The sequence below is a fragment of the Fringilla coelebs genome (assembly GCF_963513975.1).
Source record: "Fringilla coelebs genome assembly, chromosome: Z".
NCBI classification, from domain to species: Eukaryota; Metazoa; Chordata; class Aves; order Passeriformes; family Fringillidae; genus Fringilla; species Fringilla coelebs.
The window spans coordinates 48098425-48114969 of NC_140031.1; the positions used below are offsets into that span (position 1 = coordinate 48098425).

The window sequence follows — 16545 nt, forward strand, 5'->3', positions numbered from 1 at the left end:
TTGAAGTAAAAATTGTTCAAACTGGAAATGGAAGTTTTCAAGCATGTATATGAAAGAGATTGCTATTTTCTGTTAAATTGGAACTGTTTCAAAGTCTATGTGAACAATGAACTCCTTTCTAATATTTTCTTTTAATTGCTGTTATAGTGGTTAGGGAGTATTTTTGTTTCATTTTGGATTTGCTTTTTTTAACCAACTGCATATGTCTGGTATTTATTTATACATGAAGAAAGTTATTGAACGCTGTATACTGCTGCTCAGGTTTTAGTTTTTTACTGATAAAATGAAATAGGGATATGACATGGAGAAGGTAAAAAAAATTATATCAAACACTTTATCACAAATGTATTCTAATCACCAGCCAAAAGAGTGCACTTTCTATAACTCAGTAAATTGCTTGCAGTTTACAAAATGCTTGATGATATGTCTTTTGTGGGACAGATATGTCCTCTGTTGTCCTTGAAAGAAAATGTTTTTTCATTTTTTAGTTACAAACTAATTTTACAGGATGGTAGGAAAAGCTTCTTATTGTACTTAAATGCTGTGTTTTATAACTTTTTAAAATATGCGTTGATTCAGTTAGTCATGTCAATCCAGAAACTGTTTTACAAAGACATCTTTACTTAGCATGATTGCAATGATCCAGGTGTCACAAACATAAAATGACAACAAACTTAAAATGGCCATTATTGTGCGAATGCAAAATGGTGCTTATTTATATTTTTAATTCTTAAAGCATCTTTTCAGTTAGCATCTGAAAAATGTTTTTGTTTAGCTGTGCTTCAAAATTTCCTGTGATTGTGGTTCAGAAAAGTCTAGAATGATAACAAATGTTTCCAAAAAAATATGATGGAACTATTGTTACTTTTTGTTTGTTTGTTGGTTGGTTGGTTTTGGATTTTGGTTTTTTGTTTTTTTTTAATAGGAAGAGAGATGATTCAGCAAGTCTCAGCTTTATGCAATATAGCAAATTGCAAACTTCATTAATCTTACAAAATAAGCATATGTGTTTTCTTCTCAGCAGAGAAATAAGTTGGAGAAAGTTACAAGAAGTCATAAAAGAAAATTCTAAAACTGGAAGAGGCAATTCCTATGTAGTCGTGGTTTTGTCAGATTAAAATTAGCTTTTTGATCAGTTCGTTATCATGGGCGGTCCGAAGTGTTGTGAACTAGATTAAATTTTCTGGCAAATATGGAGCTGTTACAAGAACTTTGACGCTTATATTTCTAGATTCTAGATAAGCAATTAGTTGAAACGAATTTTGCTGGTTTTCATATTTTGCAGATGCTCTCAAATTAATTCATGTAAGCTTTATCCCTGGATTCATCAATTTAGCAATAACAGAAGATCTGCTGATCAGATACGACCAATTTATTTCCCAGATGTTGATCCTCACAGTCTTCCTTCTGGTTCAAACTTCTCTATGACAGCAGGGGATTTTCAGGAAATTTATTCTGAGTGCAGTGAGTAAATGCAAACTTCTAGGCTATCCATGTGATTTTACAGATTTCCAGAGTATTTGGGACAGATTATACAGAGAATAGAAGTGTATGTACCAGTATTGAGTATAAAGAACTAGCTGTAGCAAGATTCCCATACTCAGAATATTTCTCCAGCTGTATCAGTAGGTCTATTTCTTACTTCAAATCAGCTTTCCTTCCTAGTTAGAGCAAATGTGGACACCTCCTTGTCTAACAGATCTTGCCAGAAACTTCCCCGCTGCTTAATTTTCTTCTGTTAAAGATTCTATCTTTAACAGTAGAACATCCAAGACTGACATAAATTAAGACTTCTATTATTTTTTTATTTACAGAACTTAAAACTTTTGCTATTTCAAGAATACCTGTTTAGAGAAAAACAGGGAGACTCATGCTTTAAAAGGTAGATTTCAGAAATTCCTGGTTGTTGAATTGACTAGTTAAAAACAGCTGGGGAGATATTCAGATGCTGAGTAAAATGTTTTAAAGCTAAATGACTTCTGAAAGTACACTTTAGTGTGCAGACTTGTATTGTTCTAAATACTAACTAGGGAGGCCTAAAATGATTGGGGATTTTTGCAGTTGTTTTTTTAACAGTTGTCATAATGAAATTTATAGGACATGTGAATAATAGCACACTTGGGGCTTCATTTGTATATAATGTGTTACAAAATTTACATTTTGTAGAATGTAATATATATAATTTTATATAATGTATAAACAGTTTTGTTAAGTAAACATGTAGTAAGTATATGTAATATTGTAGTGTGTGTATGTGTACATATAAACACGTGAATACAGTCCAAATGAACCCAAAGTTAACAGTTTTTAATGTAAACCAAAATACTTTATTTACTTGCAAACAAAATGAAGAGCCTTCAGCTGCTGTTAGTTGAAGGTGATTCTGAGGGTATCAACAAATACCAGGGTTAAATGACAAATTTTTACAGGATTAAAAGCATTGAAACTAATCTGTGTATACTTTGCTCTTTTCGTGCAGATACGTGGGACTGCGTAGCAACTTGCTTTTTCATAGATACAGCACATAATGTTATTGATTATATTGATACTATATGGAAAATACTAAAGCCTGGAGGAATATGGATAAATGTAGGCAAGTGTGACCAGCTGCTCTTTTTGGCTTATTTTTGATAGCATACTTGAAAAGTGTTTGCAAATAATTGTGTCTATGAAACAAACTGTACAGCTAGAAAAATACAGGGCTTGGAAATTACCTCAGAAGTTATCAAAATATGTTCAGATGTTTGCTAGTTACTATCAAGTCAAGACTGTGATTTTTAAATACGCCAGTGCCAGGTTTTGCATTCTTGCATCAAACGTTTGTTTTTTGACAAGTGTCATATTTTGTGGTGATCTTTGCTATTTTTCTAAGCAAATGTAACTTTAAAATACATCCTTGCTTTTTTGGTTTTTTTTTCCAATGTTTAATTGGTACTCTACCTTGAAGCAGAAGTTTTGGGAATGTGATTTGATTGGAGTCTTCCATGGTGAAAGAATGTTAGACATGACACAGGCATTAATCATTATGCGTTGTAAAAACTGGTCAGTCAGTGGTCAATTGGTCGCTCTCTCAGTCCCAGCCAGTCAGAGTGCTAGCAGAGATCCCAGGCAGACTTAAATATTCTGAGCTATAGAGACAGCAGTCATGCTTGACTGAAGAAATTAAGATACAGAAAACAAAATCTGGTAGGAAGTGTTGTGAATTGTTGAATAAGAGCTAAAGTAATTAGTATTCATTGATATCCAGTATAAGAATCATATTCAAGTAACAGCAATACGTTCTTTTATCAATATTTATAGAATCATAGAATGGTTTGGCTTGGAAGGGATCTTAAATATGATCTAGTTCCAACCCTCCCTGGGCAGGGAACCTTTGATATTTTTGAGTATGTGAATCTGGATATAAGCATTTGTTGCACTATTAGTGTGTACTTCTGACTTTTAACACATATTTTGTCTTTTTGGTAGCCATTTCTGTTGTATCTTTGTACTTCAGGTCCTCTCCTTTACCATTTTGAAAACTTGGGAAATGAACTTTCCATAGAATTAAGCTACGAGGATATAAAAAATGTTATCCTGCAATATGGATTCCATATAGAGGTAAGAAGATAGTGTAGTTTGCAATAAGCAGTATTGTTATGAATCAGACAAACTGCTTTGATTAAACCACCATGAATTTCATTCAATATAATGGCATATATTGTAGGAGTATTATGTATCTTACAAATTACCTGCTTTTCTCATTTGATAAGAAGTGCATAGATGAGCCTCATAATCAAATAACAATATAGCATTTTCTTGTATAGTTCCTGTGCAGAAGCTGTCTTGAAAACTGCTGCTTTGTTTTCAGGTGGAGAAAGAATCTGTACTGTCAACTTACACTGTGAATGAACTCTCCATGATGAAATACTACTATGAATGTGTGTTGTTTGTGGTGAGAAAACCAGAATAGTAGTGGTTTGAATAGGTTAATGAGAAAATAATGTTGGCTTGAAAGCTAGAAATAAGAATAAAATCATCTGGTGATGTATGGACACAACCTCAAATCAGTGGTGCCTTCTTGTTCCTAAGAGGATATAGATAGTGTCTATTTTCTTAATATCTCTGTTGCTATTCAGACATATACTACGCCATGGATATTCATAATACACTTGTGAAAGATTAAATGTTCTCATGCACTGTCTTTGTGCTTTGGAATGCATTAAATATAAAAGCAGAAGTGTTTTCTTGAGAACAAAACTTAATGTTTGCCATAACTAGGCTAATTCTCTGCTAACGCTGCCTCATTTTTCATAGATTTATAGTGCTTTTTTTTCCTACTTGATGATATTAGGAATGCATGGGGGTGCTTACTGTACTAGCTGTATCATTTTTAGAGAAGTATTTGTAAATGTATACTTAAATTATGAAGTCTGAAATGGTTGGGAAGTGGTAAAATTTTTCTTGAACAGATAAATTAGTCATCAGAACTGTTAGAGCATTTCCTATGCAACTGAAGTAAAGTAGGATATCATACAAATTCTGATCTTTGGGTGTACTGCTGTTAAAGATTTAATCAAAAATCAGAACCGACAGGAAGTTAGAAATGCTGCATGAAAGCAGAATACTGAGTGAAGAAAAAGCAGACTATGACAGAGAAGCAGTATGTTAACCTCAGTTCAGGAAAACACTGGTCTTGATTGATCTTAATGTTGGAACTGAAATGTGTTACATGCTTTGCCCTCTTGAAATAACACTGATTTTGAGTCATCTTCTAGTGTTTAAGCCAGAACTTTTAAAGTTGATAAACATAGCTGAGTTATCCATGCCATGTGTAGATAGTACAACATAGAAATACATGTCAGAGCAGTGAAGTTACATGTAAATATGTGCTATAATCTAATAACTTCAACCTGAGCCAGGGTATGCAGGCCAAATGGTAGACAATTTCCTTGTAACTTCACTTTACCCTTGTGACTTCTTGGTTCCTCCTACTAATGCGGTTTTTTCCCCTAACAGATGTGGCTTAGGTGAATATTTAATCTACAAGTCATGATACTATACAAAAAGCTGTCATGTCACATATAATCTCATGTCACTTTGAAGTTATGTAAGAAATGAGAAAAACCTTAATTAACAGTCTGATGAGGTGTCATGTTAGTCATTCTGTTTGCGTAATATATTGATTACCTTAAGTGCCATATGGATGCATGCTCAAAAATATGTTTAAAATATTTAACCATTATGATGAGGGCTGAATTTTTTTTTCTTCTTTGGCTAAAAGGACACTGCTCAGTATGTTGTTTGTTTCTGATTATTTTTTTTCCTCTTTCATGGTGATGTCCTACTCACATCTCTTTAATAGATCTATTACTGGCTTTTCAATTTCTCTAATCAAGGCCAGAAATTTGTGCCTTTATTCCTAAACTGAAAATCTTCAAGGAGGGAAAACAAACTTTTAAAAAAAAATATTTTCAACACTGCACAAGAGAGTGCGTGCTTGTATATGTTTCAGTATTATGCCCCTTTCCTAGAATCCTGATTGAGAGCAGAGGCTTCTGCTCTACAGAAGCTTTTAAGTTTGGCTTAAACTACTCTTGTTTGAACTCTGTTATTTCTAAAAGTGCATGAAATGTCCAAGTTTTACTCTTATCCTTGTGTGGCTAAAAGTAAAAACCCACATGCTTTAATTTCCACATTGTACCATTTAATTTTTGAGATAATTTGTAATTCTTTGCTTTCATTACACTTTTCTTCTCTTAGGTAGAATATGATTAGTAATTTACTTGATTTTCAAGCTTCTTGAAATAAGCTAGAGGTTAGCTGAATGTCAATTATGCTGAGTAGCATATCTATTTGTAATACTACCTGGCTATTGCCCCATACACTCTGTAACTTGAAATGTGCTGTTTTGTTTTTCAAAAAAAAAGCAGTGGAACTCTTTACTTATGGTTGAGTGTCAATATCCTGTGTTCTGGTGGTTTTTTTCCCATACCGCTCCATGTTGTCACAGGTGCCATTTTTGTATGTTCTCTGAAAATATTTTTACATGTGGTATAATACAGTGATGTGCTTTTATTTCTGATCTAGAAAATGCTGGGGATTTTTCCAGAGCATTCTGCTTTTAAATTGCTTCTGTCACATTGAGAGTTTGAAGCAAGATAATCTTGTGAATGAGCCGTTTAAATAGTGTTTTCTCTTCAGTCCCATTTAAGAGTTCTTAGAATTCACCACTTGTACTGTAATGCACAGGGATAATTGTGTATTATAGAATTTGATCATTGTTTTATTTAGTTTTATATGCAGGGGGGGAAATGCTCAAGGTGTTTGTCAGCTAAGACTGTTTATTTTAGGTCACTATTAAACTATAAATGGTAACAAGTGTAAAATGAAATGCTGCATAATCTTCAGTGTAAAACTTCTTTATATGGAGTTTGATAAATGTAAGATGGCCTGTATTTTTTTTAATGTGTTATATTCTAAAATTCGTTGCAAAGATGGTAAAAATGGGAAGTTTCATGTCTCAGTGTGCAGTTCCCATAGTTTTAAGTGTGTGTAAAGGACTGGGTTTTTTGGATATTAAAGCTTGCTGTAAGGCTTGATGTCTCGTGTTTGGTTCCATCCTTCCCAGCGGGGTGAGGGTTATGCCGTGAGAGCGCTCCCGCTCCTCCCTTCCCGGCCGGCTGCGGGTCTGGCTGTGAGGGCGCTTTCCGCCCGTTCCTCCCGTCGGGCACTGCGGCGGGCAGCTCCGCCCCCCGGCCGCGGCGCCGAGCGTGGCGCTCATGCGCGCTGCAGCGCGCGCCCGCCGCGCATGCGCTGGCGGGGCACACGAGCCCCGCGGAGCCGCCGGCGCGCGGCCCCTCATGGCCAAGCGGCGCGCGGAGCCGCTGATGTGCCACGTGCCCGTGAAGCGGCTGCTGCGCGAGCCGGCGCTGCCCCGCGCGGGCGAGCGGCGGCCCCGGGCAGAGCCGGGCTGCGCGGGCCCGGCCGCGCTCAAGCGCCCGCTGGAGGAGGCGGAGGCGCCGCCGGGAAAGCGGCTCGGGCCCGGCGCCCCCCGTGCCCAGCCGGGGGACGCGGGCGGCGGACGGCGGCGGCGCGGCGGGACTGTGGCGCCCCAGGACTCGCCAGCGGCGGAGGGACGCGCGGGCGGCCGGGGCAAAGAGCGGGCCGCCACCGCCGCCGAGGTAGCTGTGCGGGACGGGCCCGCGTCGCTCGTCCGCGGGGAGGGAAGTGAGGGGCGGTGCCGGTAGCGGCCGAAGCTTGTCTGCCGCACGCGGGTGTCCGCCGGGGGTGCTGGCGGGCTTTCGCCGGGCACGGCGCAGCGCTCGGCGCCGCCCAGGCTCATCTGCGTCCCCTGGCCGCGGGCTTCCTTAAGCTCCTTTTACTTTTGTCTCCCTCGAGGCAAGAGAAGTATCATCCAGCGTTACCGGTTCCTTCCCCGCTCCGTGCCATGGAACCGCCTGTCCGCCTTACCTGAGGTTATGCTCAGCTTCATCGCCGTCCTGCAGTGCGGTGGAAGCTTGCAGAGGTTATTCTGGTGTCGCCTCTGTTGTGTGAGGATGAGGGTTAGGCTCACCACAGCGTCAGCTTCCTTGACTTCGTGTTTTGACATTTAATAGCAATGCCAGAGCTGTCTTTTAACCAAAACATTTAGCGGAGATGGTGGTCTGAGGAAGGGCGTCAGTGTCTTTAAACACTGGTTAACTAAACTGGTTAACTTTGAACAATATACGTTTTTCTTCCTGGCCTTGTCTGCATTTTGCACAATAGTTCAGAAAACGAAGTTAGGTACATACGAAGAAAATTGTAATTAAAATAAAAAACAAAAACCCCACACAAGCAAAGCAGCTTGTGATCAGATTTCACACATTTCAAACATAGACGTTTGATAGATATTAACCTAATTTTTTCTCCCACCTTGACCTTGAAATGCCAAAGTGTTAGACTTAGTGATATGGAAGTGGCAGAAAGTCTGATCAGGTTAGATGGGCTTTGGCAGTTGTAGACTTTTAACTTCGATAATTTGAGGCCTCTCATAGTATAACGTCTACTTGGTTAATTGATTTGTTAGTGGGTTTTATTGATGATGGATGGTAAAATTAAGGCAGGAAGAAATTCAGAAAAAATTCGGTGTCATATGAATATTATACAGCCATTTCAAATACAAGCATTTCTTTTCATTTTGAACATGGAACACATATATTCATAAGTCTAGTAATTAAACTAATTGAACAAAGTTCTACAGAACAGTCTGACTCCTATCACAGGTATACTTGCTCTTGGTGTTACTTGGCATAATTTTTTAAGCTTTAGCAGTGATCAGAAGGCCACAAGCCCCCTGAATTTCCACACAGTAAAGATTAGTTCTCTCTATAAAAAAAATTTCCAGGTGTTTATTTTTAACAGATTGTTTCTCTTCAGCACAGTATTGTGTAAAAAATGTTTTCCTTTTAAAATAAAGATTGATTAACACTTCAAGTTAGAGATCTTTCTTTTGGTTTTTGTGTGTCATACCGGCATGTTTTAAATTCTTTATAGTGAAATTTCTGGTTATGATTTTTACACTTTTCTGAAAATACAGTCTCTAGGTTGGTACTATTCTTTGGTGTTTATGGTTTATGTATTTCATTACATTAATCAGTTTGATCAGGATACTGTTAATTTCACTGTTTTTATGAAAGTTCAAAGCATCATATTGCAGTTGGTCAGAGAAGAAAGATTATTTTAATTCAAAGTACACTTTTGCAACTAGAGTTGGAAAACTAACTCCTTAAATATTATGCAACTTAGTCTATAGAAACTGAGCTTTTGTGTCTCTGAGCTTGCCTGCCTTGTTGCCTACCTTGATAGAATTTCTACTCAGAACCTATGAAGAAACTTAGTTGAAGGTGAATATTTGGTGTTTTATTTTTCCTTCTGTGTACAAATCTTTAGTGTTGGTGCCTGTCTTTCGTAGTTTTTCTTTTCATTTTCACACTGCAATATTGCTGATCTGTAAACCTGAAAGCTTTTGAGAGTAATTATGCATGTAGTCTTAGTCCAAAATTGAGTATGTGCTTATGAGCTCTTAGAGTCTAATAATTTTGAAACGAGGGTGCTGTCATTCACTTCATGGATACAAAGCATCAGGGTTCTGATTTTAAGTACTTGGCTCTCAGTTTTTAAAAAAAAACTTACTAAAACGTCAGGGGAATTTGTAAAACTAGTTAACAGTTCATGAAACTGCACCGCCCGAGATTTCTAAAAAGAATTTGTTAGCCATCTGCCCTGCATAGTTCTGTGCGAGTGATGCTGCCTGTGTTGCAGCATCCTTTCCACACTCGTCAGTTGTTGTTAATGCTGTGAAGTACAAAACTTCCAGTTTACAAGAATGGGCAATTACTTTTAGTGTGGCTTTCTTCCAGTTTCACTATAATCAATCCTTTTGTTCCTGGGTCACGGTGTAATTTAATTGGTTTTGGTCTCAATTAATGGGAACTTTTGTTCTTCAATATTTTCTGAAGACAGGCTTTCCCAATGAGGACATTCACATTAGTAGTACTCTACAGGCAATGAGCCATCTTACTGCTATGAAATGTCTACACCTTTCGTCCTCTCTTAATTATTATAGGTTTTAAATTATGTAGGGGTTTTGTAGCAGGAAGATGTTGCTTGGTACAACAGATTGTAGTTCAGGAGAGGTCTGTGTGGTATCAAATAGAAAAATGTATTCTTTAAATGAGAAGTATGGTGATTTTATATACTTCTCTATTTTGGGAAGAATGGGGAAAGCATAATTTTTTGGTATTTGAGAAAGTGTAGGGATGATACACACTACTGGTTTTCTTTATTCTGTTGCAAATCCAATGGACAAGTAATTAATACTTTCAAGAGTCACACTGTAGAGGCCCATTGAAGTTGACTTAGTACAGTGTGGATTGCAGTGGTGCTTTGACCCCCCCACAGGCTGCACTTTGGTATCTCAAGAATACCAAAAGAATTACACGAGTTTATTTGTTAAAAATACTTCTGTTCAGTTTCTATTACTGCTGAGACAGTGAAGTAAAATACTTAAAAATTCTAATTGTATGTTAGGAAAAATGCAAACCCAGTATAATACAGAAATGCATTATTTTGTATTTGTGTCAGCATACACTGTTTTTATATACCAGAAGAAAATACATGCTCATGACCTAAGGAATGACTTAATTCATTCCTCTTCCTAAATGTATCATATCCATAGAAACATGTACAGCTTGGCCATTTTTGGTAACTGTGACATGTTTATAAACAGGCAGTGCACTTTCTCATAGACATTTAAAAAACAATTAAAATTGTGATGCCATATTAAATTAGTAGATGAGGATGTGTTTGTTTCTCCAAGGTTTTTTGAGATACTATCTAGTTAGATAGGTTGAAGCATTGTGCTCATAAATGCCAAGGTTGTGGGTTTGCTCCCCATATGGGCCATTCATTTGGGAGCTGCAGTTGCTGATCCTTGAGGGTCCCTTCCAGCTCAGAATACTCTGTGATCTTTAAGCTTTCCTCTCTTGAATATAAAGTTTGGATACAGAAAAGAAGAAATAGTATGTTGTTTAAATACTATAAAATGCTTTATTTATCCTCTTTGTATCATCCCTCTGAGTTGTTGTTAAGTAGCTAAATACTTTCTTTTGAATACCAGTTTCTAAGTGTCCATGAAAATTGTATACTATTCCAAGACGAAAAAGCAGTGAGCCATTTTTATATGCAAAGTCCAGTAATTGCACAAGTTTTGCACCTTTTTTTCTGTGCAAAAGTCATAAGCTGAGGAAATGTGTGGAATTATGGAAGCTGTTATGTAATTCTTTGCAAGAATATTAAAAAAGGCAGAAGTAAATCATGATCTAGTTAAGAATTATAAAGTAGTTGTTAATATGTAGTAGCTGAGTAGCTTCCTAGTTTCAGTTTCTCATATAAAAAGTTTCATTTTATTATTTTCTGCTGCTGGTATACACATTAATGTTTTGTTAACTTTTTGTTTATTTACCTCTTTCAAAGCAAGAAGAAGAATTCTGTCAGTATAACTCATTCCTGTACTGGAGAGCACCACTGCCTGCTGTTGATTTGTCTGATATTCAGAACCTAAATGAAGAGACTCCATCGGGTGCTAAAACTGCTGCAAGGACTGATACTGCAGAGACCGAAATGGAAACCTGATCAGCTGTTTCATAGATGTGCATCTGTTCCCAAGGAACTTGTTTCCACTGAGATTCTGGTTTTGTTCCTTGGGTGAATAATAAGCATGCTTATGTGGTCTTGGAGAAACTTGTGGCAGTCTTTAAAAGCAAATCTGAGTTGCCTTAGTGGATGGGATAAATGGTGTTGGGTACTTAACAGGAAGCTGTCTGAAGGTGTGCAGTAAGGAGGAGTCAACAGTGTCTAACAAGAATACTTGAAGACGTGGAGGCAGACTAAAAGAAGAATATAGAAAATTAGAACTTTGGGAGGCAATTAAAATAAATGGGGATATGTTACATGTCAAAAGGAAATGCAGAATTATTTTGTCTGTCCTGAACAAAAAACATGTGGTACCTGAAAGTGAAATATTTAACATGTGAGTTTATCATAAACCACACAAACTCTAGTGATTTCTAATGTGTTTTTTTTTTTTTCTGTATAATAGCTAAACCAAAAAGTAAGAGTCCGTCAAAATTGGACAAAACATTCCCTTTCTTATGCAAACCAAAAACCAAGCGTGGCAGAGAAGGGGAAGGAAAAGGGGCTACTTTCTGCTGAAAACTGCTGCTGTTCTGAAAGGTTTCATATTCTCATTGTGAAAAAGTTTTTTCACCTTCTCTTTTTTATATTATGGACAGCAGTGGGCATCCATTTTTTTATGGTTTTTGTTCATTCTAAAGTTACTGCTATTCTTAGTCTTTGTGGTGTTGCTCTGAACCAGGTGATAGCATCTGAATGACAGGTTTGGGCAGATGTGTCAAGAAAAGTTAGTGCAATATAAAATGACCACACACACTCTTTCAAACTATACTGAAGGAGGTGTGGTTTTTGCAGAGACTGTGAATCTTGCAGAAAGTTTTTGCAGAAGTTCATTCAAATAGTGGTTTTTTGCTGTGAAATATGAACTTAATGTTTGTGATTTGCAATTTTTTTACAAATTGAAGTACAATTAGAAAGGTGTCTTTAATAATAGACTGAAGTTGTATGGGAAGACTTACATCTTGGAATATGATTTGTCTTTAAGGATAGAAAACGTATTTTTTCTGTAATCACTATGGAAAATGGCAACTTTTGAATTTTATTTTTTTCTAATAATGTGTTTGTTAAAGGACAATAAAGTTTTGCCTGTGTGTATGTGAAAACTTTGGCACTATTACTATGTGAAGTTCTTGACTTTATTTTATAAGATTGCTGATTCTGTATCTTTGTTGTTTTACTAGGTGTTTTTGCTTAAAATAGTGAGCTTGTCAGCTTCCTTGGTAAACACTTGGAAACTTTCTGGAATTTATGCTGCATAGGTCACCTGTATTTGTTGCTTATTCATTTAGCTTGTTAACATCTCTGAATACCTTCTGAAGAAGGAGGGGCTTAGGGATTTAAGCAGTTTGTGGTGCCTCTTCGGATACCCTTCTACCTTCTGTCAGATTAGCTGGATACATATTTGGACAATATGTATTTTTCTGACAGTTAACATTTTGTTTAGGTCCAAATACACCAACTTGTCTTAGGAGGTACTTTGTTTTTTTAAAAAACAAACTTCTTTTCTGACAAGAAGGCTATAAAACTGCTATTTCGTGTTTACTATAACCAAAATAAATTAGTGAAAAAAATAGATCTATTAATTTGTTGAGGTGTTTGAATTGGTTATATGATCAGGGGTTTTTGGCCCTATATAAAGGCTATAAAACTGCTATTTCGTGTTTACTATAACCAAAATAAATTAGTGAAAAAACCAGATCTGTTAATTTGTTGAGGTGTTTGAATTGGTTATATGATATGGGTTTTTGGCCCTATATAAATACATGTGTTCCTGTATTTGTGAGTTTTATAATATTTCAGATCATTCAGTGTTCTCAGGATCCAGTATTTTGCATTATTAACTAGTATCTCTGCAACACACTGCTCATTTTAAATCTGCTTGGTGCTTCACTCATGATAGGTACATCCTAGCAATAGCCTGCATTTTATTATTAAAATCTGTCATTCCGCTCCTTTCATGGAACAGAAGATGTTTTATTATGGTCTTTCAAATACATGTTTGATCTATCCCATAACCAGATAAGTCCTTAACAACAAATTAATCTTGCAGTGTGCTGTAAGCCATATGTTTACTTTATTTGCAATTGTGCTGTAGGCAAGCACTTTCCTCATAGTTTTTTCCAGTTGTGGACTCTGTTATGGGCTGGAATGTTATGGCTACTTTTCGAGTTTCCTGAGCTGATTCATTTTTTCCATTCATCTCTTTGCAAATAGAGGTAAATTTAAAAGCCTTGGAAAACTATTTGAAATTACTCTTGAGAGTCTGGGTTATACAAAAGGCTGGAGCAGTAATGGGGAATGATGACAGATTACATAAATTTTGCACTAAAGCTGACAAAAGGCATGATAAGAAAGTGGATTTCTCAGTATCTGGTGTCTCCAGATGCCAAGGACACTGAACTGCCAAATTGACTTCTGAGTCCATTTTTCATTCAAAAGCTTCATTTAAGCTATATGTAAGTTTTAATGTGCATATACATTAACATCCAATGAAAAGAAAATGTTCTTTTAAGATAAAGAAATGCTATCACACATTGGGACCATTCAGTAGCTGCATACTGACTGACAGTTTTAATTTGATATGGTTTTATATTTCAGAATAAATAAATAATTTATATTTTCTATAGTTAACTGGGAGTTTGTATTCTCTAAAATAATTCTCTCCAAAAGGAAAGACCAGTGCCACAATGTTAAGAATTTGTAAGTGGTTACAACATCTGGACACCAACCGGGTTGATCAGGTGCTGTATCAGCAAGTTGCACTGTAAGGTTACAGGAATAATAGTAAGTCAGATGTGGGAGTTAAGTATGTTTCAAAGCAGATTTAAACAGCAAAGTAGCATGACCAACATTTAATAAATCTTTTGCATTATTCTGAAGGCCTATTTTACATTGTCCGATTTGTGTTTATGGAAGGGTTGCATTATGTTTATGGTTCCTAAGATAGATAAGCCTCTGGGAGGAGATTAAAGCTCAGTCCAGATCAGGAAAGTGAAGAACTATGGTGAAAAACAGGCTGCGTAAGTGAATGTGTGTTGGGTAAGTAGACTGTGGTAGAAAGAAAGGGAAAAAAAGTGGGGGATGGGAGGTGGGTGATGGAAGTAACTCAGCCTCTGAGTGCAGGTATAGTTGGCCAGCAGATCAATGACAAGAATATTTTCAACATTAGCTCCATCTTCAGCACAGCAACATTACAGTAATTTGAATATGGTATCAACCAAGTGTAATAGGTTTCTCACTGTTTTGACAGTTGTGGGTTGATTTTTTTCCTGTTGGCCAGGAATTTAGTGGGTGTTAAAAAAGCATACTTGTATATAGGAACTTTGAAAATATATAGGATCCTTCATAAAGAAGATAAAAGTGTGCAAATATATATGTTGCCAGGTGAAACTAAAGGTAATTAGTATCCAGCGTCTGCCAGCATGTTCTAAGCAGAACAGTAGATTTCATTTGGGGAAATGAATGTATTCATTTGTGAAAGCCTCTGACCTTGACTGTGGGAAGAGGAATTAGACTGCACAGACACTGTTTTCTGCAGCAGAACTTCTGCTCAAAGGAGCATTTCACAACAACTAATATGCCTGGGCTGGCTTGATTACTTTCATGCCTACAGTTATAACTTTGACACTCTAGGTGGCAATACACATTCGCAGCAAGTTACCATGAATCTGAAAAGTGTTTTGGGCATGCTTTTATTCCAGACTGCTACTGAAAATTCAAGCAGTGACATCATGAATGCTAATCATTTCCTTACTTGATACATAAATAAGGGCAGATCAACTCACAAGTCCATGATCATAAGGTGACACAAGGTTTTCAGCATAACTAGAGTAAAAACATTGTGTCAAGGAGTTTTGATTCATCTCTTAATTGTCTCCAAATCTCCTCATCCCCAAAAAAACCAAAAAGCAGCCAACCAAACCCAATTATCAATTTAATACATGGGATTTTGTTGTCACTGCTTTGTATCACTGTTTCCTTTAGTTAGAACTGGGGAACAAGCTTTATCAGATTGTGTGTTGGATGAAAACCTCAGTTGGTGTCTGAAGGCTACTTGAAGTGTCTAATGTGAGGAAGTGTCTAATATGAGGAAGAGAAAGGTAAGTGCTAATTCAAAACTAAATCACAAATAAGTATTTAAATGTTTGTATATAGGTAATTATTTGCGGGGTATGAAGAAAATTAAGAGAAGGGAGATACTTATTTTCCTATTTCCTGATTATAATTCCTATTTCATGCTTTTTGTTTTGGAGATTTTGATGGTGATGTATATTTTAACAGTATATTTTAATTGCTGTAGGATTTGAAAGTAATAGTTGTAGTCAGTAGTAGTTTATGCTTTTAATGCTTTTGGGGAAGTATTCTTGTATTCATGACTTCTTAGTCAGTTCTAAGGACTTGGAAAAATACTGTTCTTTCTTCTCTTAAAGCCATGCAGATAATAACTTTTTCCCCTACTAAAGTAAGAAGTAGTTTTTTTATTAGTGATATGTTACCATTCCTAGGGGGAAAAATGTGAAAGCACGATGGAGGCAAACTAAATTTTTAGTTCTATGTTTACTTTGTTTTTAAAAATATTATGGTGGACGATTGTTTTCCTGCTTTTCTTTTGTCTTATTTTACATTAATGAACTTTTGAAAGAAGGGCTATGGACTAGCTAAGCATTACATTTTTTTTTCCACTTTCTTAATGTGAATACTTGGAGTTCATATTTGGATTGGAATATGATTAATTAAGAGATTTACCAAGTATGTGATTGAGAAAATGAAACAAAAATAGCATTGTACTATCTGCAGTGAAGCTTAAGCTAGAGAAAAGTTTTTCATGCTGAGCTATGAATGGAAATGAGCCATTCATTGTTCTCTTGCACAGGTGAATTTTCTAACATTCTTCATTTGAGTAGTACACAGACGCATTTCTACCTAAATTGAAACAATAATAAATTTTATTGGATCTACTCAAAGTGTCAAATACCTCTCCCTGAAGCCTGATGCTACATGCTGGATATTTTCTTTTGATGTTTCTACTTGCAGAGTATGGAAATTGCTTTCAGTTTATTTTAATTCCTAGAATTAAAACAAACAAACAAACAAACAAAAACCACCACCTTCTTTTGTTTCTGATTACATAATTATTATGTAAGAACTGCTTTGGCATAAAGTAAGCTACCAAAATCCTTTGGTTTCATGATCATCAGTTGGAAACCACAATTTTTAAAAAAATCAAATAATCACAAAAGGTTGCATCTGTATGTGCTGTAATAGTTTTTCTTCTCTTACCTTTTTAAATTGGAGAAACCTGTGATTGAAAAGAGGAAAATCTACTTC

At 36.3% G+C, this 16545-nt stretch overlaps 2 protein-coding genes across 3 annotated transcripts in view; both read left to right on the forward strand.

The window, feature by feature from the left end:
• CARNMT1 (carnosine N-methyltransferase 1) overlaps positions 1–6581 on the forward strand; it is a 32529-nt gene extending 25948 nt beyond the window's left edge. For both annotated transcript variants that reach the window (XM_084225542.1, XM_084225541.1), the window contains 4 exons: positions 1286–1464; positions 2480–2593; positions 3497–3600; positions 3851–6581. In XM_084225542.1, the coding sequence (XP_084081668.1) occupies positions 1286–1464; positions 2480–2593; positions 3497–3600; positions 3851–3952 (499 nt within the window). In that variant the 3' untranslated portion in view covers positions 3953–6581. The remainder of the gene's footprint in view (positions 1–1285; positions 1465–2479; positions 2594–3496; positions 3601–3850) is intronic.
• Positions 6582–6813: 232 nt separating this feature from the next.
• TRPM6 (transient receptor potential cation channel subfamily M member 6) overlaps positions 6814–16545 on the forward strand; it is a gene marked incomplete at its 3' end in the record, with an annotated part of 100241 nt that continues 90509 nt past the window's right edge. The window contains 1 exon segment of the mRNA XM_084224722.1: positions 6814–7163. Within this exon segment, the coding sequence (XP_084080848.1) occupies positions 6843–7163 (321 nt within the window). The 5' untranslated portion in view covers positions 6814–6842.